The sequence below is a fragment of the Paramormyrops kingsleyae genome, chromosome 25 (assembly GCF_048594095.1).
Source record: "Paramormyrops kingsleyae isolate MSU_618 chromosome 25, PKINGS_0.4, whole genome shotgun sequence".
NCBI lineage: Eukaryota > Metazoa > Chordata > Actinopteri > Osteoglossiformes > Mormyridae > Paramormyrops > Paramormyrops kingsleyae.
Window position 1 is genome coordinate 4626907 of NC_132821.1, and position 8227 is coordinate 4635133.

Consider the following 8227-nt stretch of genomic DNA (forward strand, 5'->3'; position numbering starts at 1 on the left):
TAATGTTTTATTTTCCCTGCAATTGTGGCGTTTCTCGATAGATGGGACACTCTGATACACTGACCTTTGTTGAGGTGCGCTGTCTTATGCTGCATTCAAGTGGTGTCGGAAGATCCGTCTTGCCGAGTTGTTTTTCCCAGTGGGAAAGTGATTTTTACGATCATTCTGACACCGTATGAACACATCATTACTCAGCATTTTCCGTCTTTGACAGCTCAACCTGTCACGCCCAGCTCGTCCGATCCTCGTGTGTGCCACGCCCACCTCATTACCGGCTTAATGATCTGAGGTGTGCTGCAACAGACCATAGGCGGCCACTCCGTGGTTGTGACAGCCGCGTCTGTCAGATACACCTCCGGGTACCAGGTCGGTAGGTGCTCCTCTGGAACAGCCGCGGGGCAAGCTGAAGAGAGGGAGGCAGCCCCCAAGAGAATCGTGGATGTCTCCGTTCTTCTCCGGCTTTTCCACCTCTTCTTTTTTTCCGAAATTGGGATTCCCTCAGGCAGTTCAGTCGGCGGGTCTAAAGACAAACTGCTGTTTGCGGCTACCTGCCATCGGTTTGCATCTGCTTCTAAGCTGCTGCAGGTTTAAACAAACCTCCTCTGCCAGGAAGGCGTCCTTCGTATGGGAAATCCTCGTCAGGATTTGCCCTGTATGAGCAGCGAGTGCACATGCTGCGGGGTCCTCCCGAATCTCGGGCTGCTGGATCCAGTACCCAGCCTCAGCAATTAAAGCGCTGTATTCAGCTTCGGTGAACTGAAGCGCCTTCTTCCGGAGGTCTGTCATTCTGTTGTGAACCCTGTCTGCCTGCTCTCCCTAAATAAACCGTTACCCTGGAATTCCGGTCTCATCGATCCTGCTTTCCCGCTCTCTGCTCGCTCGTCCGACACGGTTCACAACACAACCCTTCTGTAATGATGAGCGGAGCTAAAAAAAGAAAAGTGGACAGAGAATGTCGAGTGTTTAATAAGGAGTGGACAACTAAATATTTTTTTTACCGAACACAGATCTACTGCTGTATGCCTGAAATGCAAAGAGACTGGCGGTTTTTAAAGAGTATAACATCAGCCGTCACTTTACCACAAAACATGCCAACTATGCTAGCAAGCAGTCAGAGAAAGAACGGGAAGCTACTGCTCAGAGGTTGGTAGCTAATTTATAAGCTCAACAAAAAAAATTTTATCGTCAAAGTGCCATCCAAGAGTCAAGTACCAAGGCGAGTTTTATGCTATCATTCAAAATAGCAAAGGCCAGCAAGCCTCTGTCTGAAGGCGAGTTTTTAAAGGAATGTATGGTGGAGACAGCAGGTGTCTTGTGTCCAGAGGCCAAAGACAAGTTTGAGAAAATCAGTATATCACGCAAGGCAGTGACTCGCCGTGTGGAACTGATAGACGAAGATCTAACTAGCAACTTAAATAAAACGGCGGAGTTGTTCACGTTTTATTCATTAGCGTTGGATGAAAGCAACGATGTAAATGACACTGCTCAGCTCCTCATTTTTATCCGAGGAATTAACGATACTTTTGAAATAACAGAGGAGTTTTTGACAATGGAGTCTCTGAAAGGAAAAACACGGGGGGAGGACTTGTATAACCGGGTGTCTGCTGTCATTGAAAATATGAAGCTGCCTTGGAGTAAACTTATCAACGTCACCACAGATGGATCTCCAAATTTAACAGGGAAAAATGTTGGCCTGCTGAGGGGAATCCAGGATAAAGTGAAAGAAGAAAATCCTGACCAGGATGTTATTTTCCTTCACTGCAGCATCCACCAGGAATCTCTATGTAAATCTGTATTACAGCTGAATCATGTTGTGAATCCTGTCGTAAAACTTGTCAACTTTATACGTGCAAGGGGACTTCAGCACCGTCAGTTCATCGCGTTCTTGGAGGAAACTGATGCAGAGCACCAGGACCTACTTTATCACTCTCGTGTCCGCTGGTTAAGCTTGGGCAAAGTGTTTCAACGAGTGTGGGACCTCAAAGAGGAGATCGGTGCATTTTTGGAGCTACTGGGGAAGGCCGACGAATTTCCCGAGCTGAACTGGCTTTGTGACTTTGCGTTTGCTGTGGATATATTTTCACACATGAATGAGCTGAACGTGAACATACAGGGGAAGGATCGGTTTGTGCATGACCTGTACACAAGTGTGAAAGCCTTCAAAGCCAAGCTGGCTTTATTTTCTAAGCAAATCTTAAATGAGTCATTCATTCATTTCCCCACACTAGCCACACTGAAAGAGGAGGCTGGCGCAAAAGTGAAGAAATACAGCGAGTCACTGGATGCGCTCCACAAAGAATTCTGCCGTCGCTTTGTTGATTTTGAGAAAATTAACAAGTCACTTCAGTTGGCTGTCACAAGACCCCGAAAGAGCACCAGAAGCGCTGCAGCTGGAACTGATCAACCTTCAGGCTCACGCTGTCCTAAAAGAGAAGTTCAAGTCTCTTAAACTGAATGACTTTTATGTGTCACTTAATGAAGCGGTGTTTCCAAACCTCCGGAGGACGGCACAGAAGATGCTGGCGTTGTTCGGCTCGACCTACGTGTGTGAACAGACGTTCAGCGTCATGAACTTCAACAAAGCCAGCCACAGATCCAAGTTGACTGACCAACACCTCAGATCCATCCTGAGAATCGCCACGACAAAACTGACTCCAGACTTTGATGGGCTGGTTAAAAAGGGACACCAACAACACTGTTCCCACTGAAATCAAAAGTAAGTTTCTCTGCTCTTAAAAATGCATTTATGTGTTACATCCTCTGCTGTAAAAAATGGATTTACGTGTTACATGTCATTTCTGTTAAGGTGCGCACATAAGTGGTGTGCAGGTGCACTGCCTTCTCAATATAAACAATGCGCACCAGATATATATAACATGGCCACATACTGGCATGCTGTCACTGTTCCGATGATCTGTATCTCCAACCATTTTTGAAATGTTCAGGAGGAGAGTGATGATAATGTCCTGAAGGATATCAAAACTTTAAATGCTTCAAAATGGTAACTGTTAGTAATTTTAAAAAAGCTGTATTTTGTCAATTGAATTTTCAGTGTTTTATGAGTCATTTCAATAAAGAAATACTGTGGGACTTGGAAGAGATATGTTGTTGTGATGCTTTTGTTAATTTTCTATTGAAATTAAAGCACGTTTTCTACATATCCCATGTTATTTTTTCTCTTATGAGGTGAATTACCAAAACACTCCATCCATCTGCTCCTGGTCCGGCCCTTCTGTCAAATTTTAGAACCCTCTGTGGCCCACGAGTCAAAAAGTTTGCCCACCCCTGCCCTAGCTGATTCACCAGCTGTGCAATCTCAGTCAGATTGGGTGGTTCACAGCTGACTGGAGGATCAGTCTCGAAAACTGTGGACCCAGAGATGTTCAATGTCCTACTTCAGCATTTAACAACTGCTCAAAGTAGCCAGCCCAATGGGTCACAACTGCAGTGTCATCCGTAAGGACCATTCCATCACACGCCCTGACTGCAAGTCTCCGAGAAACAGACTCAGATGTGCATAATGCTTCGATTCCTCTGTAAGCAGGATGTGGGTCACTAGACCCCAGATGGAATGTCACCTGCCCACAGATTCGTCTAACAAATGCCTCCTTATCTTCCCTCACAGTCCTCACAGTCATTGTTATGTCTAGGTATAGCCTAGCCTCAGGAAGGCTATTGAAGTATTGAAGAATAATCACGAAAATTCCCAGACGGATTTGTATGGTTCTTTATCGCAAAAGTATATACCACAGGTACAAGGGTGTTTACAACAGGACAAGCGTGGACTGTACAATGAGGTGAATGGGGAAAGGTATAGATTCGGTCTAAAATGACACCAAAGGAAAGAACAGAACAAAACAAAACAGCCCTATCATTTTGTTTTAAAGTCTAACTTACCTCTTTGATCGGAAACAAAACCTAACTATCTGCGCTATATATGCAAAACAAAACCTACAGGGGGTGGTGTCCATCTCTAATCTAATGTGTCTAAAATCCAATTACCTATGTGCTACAATATGTAAATGTATGACAAGCACATGCGGGAATCAAATGGAGAAGATGGTATATACCGTAACTTAAAGTGAAAACTATACAAAAGACAGTGAATGAGTAAACTAAACAGCAATAGAAAGAGTGTGAATCTACACTGACCGAATCTGACCCAAACGGGGTGAGCTATATATGTAAGATTATTTACAAACATAAATATAAACAGCTTTGCGTGTTTTGGGAAATAGAGTCTCTCAGCATCACCAGTAATAGTGAAGAGACGCCTGAAGAAACAGAGGCCAAATTGAGCTTTGACAAGTCAGTCAGATACATTGATGGAAGATATGAAGTGGAGTTACCTTGGCGACAGAATGCACCAGAACTCCCAAACAATATGAGAGTCGCCCAGAAAAGGTTTGAAACTCTGAAACAAAGGCTGAAATCTGACGTGACACTGTTCAAAAGGTATAATGATGTAATTGAAGACTATTTGCATCAAGGCATGCATATGCAAAGATGTTCCAGAGCGTGACCAGCCAGCAGAGACAGAGAGAAGTGTAATATATCACTAGCCTCACCATGCTGTAATCAGGGAGGACAAGGCAACAAGTTGTGAGTAGTGTTTGATGCCTCGTCACATGAGGAGGGCTGTCCATTACTGGATGACTGTCTGCTGACCAGCCTAAATCTGAATCCTGACCTCCTCAGTGTTTTAGTCAGATTTAGACAGCATCCAATAGCCTTCATGGGTGATATCATTAAGGCTTTCTTGCAAATATCCAGCACTGAAAAGGACAGAGACGGTGTGAGATTTATGTGGCTCACAGGGCCACCAGATGCAGAAGGCACGAATCCACGCATGATGAGAATGGCACGGGTAGTGTCCGGAGTATCGTCAAGCCCATTCTTAGTCGCAGCTACAATGAAACACCACCCAATCAGACATTCTCTTTATGTGGATGATTTCATTGCCAGCTCAAGTGATGTTGAAAGTGCCTTTGTGCTGACAGCAGGTGCAAAGGAGATCCTGGCTGCTGCTAACATGAACCTGTGCAAGTGGTCTACAACTCCCCCAAACTGAAGGCCAAATGGTTAAAGGGTGACCTTAACTTCATACAGGAAGCTGAAGCACATGGCAGCATGCTAAAGGTGCTTGGTCTGGTGTGGAGGCCGGACACTGATGATTTTGTATTTGATCTCGAACATCTGATGGACATCCTAAAAGGAAGGGGGAAGACGAAGAGGAGTGTTTTGAGGTCATCGGCCAGAATGTTCGATCCCATAGGATTCCTGCCGCATTTCACTACCAGAGTTAAATGCTTATTCCAAGAGATGTGGCGCCAGGGCCTCAGTTGGGATAAAGAATTGCCAACTGAGCTCTCACAAGCGTGAAGCAATTTTGTGTAATTTCGCCCACAGATGGCAGTGTCACTTTTGAGTGAGAGGACGCTGCAGCGTCACTCGCAGTAAAAAGGAAAGGAGATTAGGCAGAAGAAAGGGGTGAGAAAGTGCTAATGGCAAACTAGTTTATGTATTGCAGTGGTTTATTATTTTTCAGTAAAGTGAATTTAAAACGGAAACTCTGGTTCGGACATTCATTCATTTTTTCCACATACGAAGAAGGTACAGTTAAGTTCACAATAGCCCCTGATCTTTCGCAAAGTCAAGGAACATGAAGCCACTCTCACCCCGGTCTCCAGACCCATGGAGACTGATACAATCCTCATAGCCAGCTTTGTCAGTGCCAGTGGTGGTATTGAAGTGACCTATGACCAGAGGAGTGTCACCTCATGGGCACTCATCAACTACCAAGCGAAGCTGCAAGTAAAATGTCTCCCTCAACAAAACATCACTCACCACGGTCCGAGTGTACACTAAGACAACAGACAAGAGCCTGAAAGGAGTGACTTCAGACACCATCGGGAGGAGCCGATCTGCCACAGCAACAGCTATTCCCTGAGTATGGCTGCCATTGGAACAACCAGACCAAAAGTAGGTGTACCACCTACAGAGATCTGGCCACTCCCCTGTCTGGGTACCTCAGAGAATGCTGCCACCGAAATGCAGAGTTTACAAAGCTGCCCCGACAGTAGAGGAAGAAGGTCATCTTGCCAGAGAGACAAGACGTTCCACGCGCCTACCTGGATGGGCCGCCTCAAACTAGGACCCAAGTGTCGGCATGCAGCAGGTGACACCTCAGCACCACACCAGCCCCGATCCCCAACAGGCCTGACCCTATTAGATCTCTGACAGTTTCGACTCGTCCGGGGATGGGGCTCCTGAAGGCTTTCCCCTATCCCCTTTATGGTGCGTGCAGCCTTCCTGTGGGCGGCTGCAGCAGAGCTCCTCCTGTGGAGAGCAGAAGGAGATCATGCCTGTTTATTTCGTGCTGTTGTGAGTTGTTTTACGGTGGCTGGAGCACCAATCTCGCTACCCATCCCCAAAATTTTTTCCCTGCAAGTTAGAGGACCGCTTGCAGGACCAGATGCAGTTTAACATCATACCCAGGGTACTGTGTTTTTTTTTTTTTGCATGCATTTTTCTTGCGTTTCTCCATGTTCTTGTGCCTCTGTATTCGTTTCTAATGTAGAGTTGTATCTGCCATTTTTAGAATTACACATGATTGTGGGGGATAGAGGGAGTAACGCATACAAACACTTTGGAATGCATTTGTATCTATTATTCATTGTCATCAATAGGAGTGTGAAGTGCAGAGAAATGTACGGTGGCCCTGAAGGGCAAAACACAACGACATTTCAAAAAACACAACGACATTTCCAAAAACACAACGACATTGTGCATGGACTGCCGACCCTTTTGGGACATTGTGGTGTTCAACACCGTGCTTGGCCGTGATTGATGTAAAAGTGGGCTGGGTGTGGTCTGGGAACTCCACCAGCAGAGGGGCGAAGGTGCCAGTTGTCCCCAAGGCACTAGACAGCTGAGACGAACCAGCCCTGCTGTGTGAGTACGGCAATGAATGATAAGTCCTGGCATCAACCAGGCACTGGTGTTTTATGTGCACCAGCAGGTTGTTAGCGCATAAAAAATCAGTGCCCAGCAGGGGAGTGGACACCTTCTCCACTACAAAATGCCACCAGAACCACTGGACACCAAAACAGACTGTCGACACAAGTGCCATAAGTGTGGATACTGCTGCCATTAGCAGCCTCCAAAGTCGGGCCCTTCTACCCGGAGCACTGACCTGCATGCCCGTGTCGCAAAGGAAACGGTGGCCAGAAACAGCATCCGTGATGAAAAGCAGGCTGTCGGAACGACTGACATTCGTTGCCGCTAACGAATGCCGGCCAGTGCATTTCCCAACCCCATAAAATGGCAAGGGGGGTGCATTTTTTAGCTTTATCACTGAAGCGAGCATGGTAAAAGCAGAGGCCTGGCATACCGCTCCGCTGTAGCCGAGACAGTAGCATCGACATGTGGCGAGATGCTATCTGAGCTCTGAGCACACATGGCTGAACAAGCTGCCAGCCTTGCAGTGTACACTTTGTCGGCCTCCTTAGCAAACTCCCCACAGTCTTTAAGTGGGAGATTAGCTAACGCTCCCCACACCACTGTGGGCAGCTGTTGTAAGAAAAGCTCCCTAAAAATGAAGCAGGACTGATGGTCACCTAGGAGAGCTAGCATATGATCCATCAGCTCTGAGGGCCATGAATCGCCCAGGCCGAGGAGCACGAGCAAGTGGCATGCACGTTCTGTCTCAGAAAGTTCTTAAATGTTCAGCAACAGAGACTTTAAAGCACCGTATTTGTCCACCTCCGGAGGGTTCTGCAGCAGACTCACCAGTTCTGTAAAGGACCGCAATTGTCCTTATATGTTTTGTCATTTTGTTTTGGTAAAACAATATATAAATACGTCATTTATTTTCTAATTTATTCAGAAATATTTTTTAGTTTTGTATGTGCTTTAATGTGGTTTGTGTGTGAATTTGTGAACAAATTTTGAGTGTACCTGTGCTATTGAATTTTGTCCTGTGGGCACAAGGGGGAGGTCTTTTTAAAGGTAGCCTGCAGGTGTAAATGATAGAAGCTGCTTTGTTTGTGCCTAAGCTGCATGAGTTTTATCTTCAAGTTCTTGTACTTCATTTACATAACTAAAGTAAACTTTGACGTCTGTTTTAATGACAGAAGAAAGGATTATCATATCATACATTTTGCATTCCTTGGTGAGTGCAGCGAGATATGTTTGTTTATTTAGTCGTGGCTGTGGTCCTTGATGA

At 45.7% G+C, this 8227-nt stretch overlaps 1 protein-coding gene across 1 annotated transcript; it reads left to right on the top strand.

Moving 5' to 3' along the window:
- The first annotated feature begins 1549 nt into the window (after positions 1-1549).
- LOC140583149 (general transcription factor II-I repeat domain-containing protein 2A-like) lies at positions 1550-6388 on the top strand. The gene is made up of 3 exons (XM_072707785.1): positions 1550-2346; positions 5691-5814; positions 6308-6388. The coding sequence occupies exons 1-3, from the start codon at positions 1550-1552 to the stop codon at positions 6386-6388; spliced, it is 1002 nt and encodes a 333-aa protein (XP_072563886.1).
- Positions 6389-8227: the final 1839 nt, after the last annotated feature.

Coding starts and splice junctions, on each gene's coding strand:
- LOC140583149 (XM_072707785.1), top strand. CDS start 1,550: ATGGAGTCTCTGAAAGGAAAAACACGGGGGGAGGACTTGTATAACCGG. Junction 2,347..5,690: donor AAAATTAACAAGTCACTTCA/GTTGGCTGTCAC, acceptor CCCGGTCTCCAG/ACCCATGGAGACTGATACAA. Junction 5,815..6,307: donor ACTACCAAGCGAAGCTGCAA/GTAAAATGTCTC, acceptor TGGTGCGTGCAG/CCTTCCTGTGGGCGGCTGCA.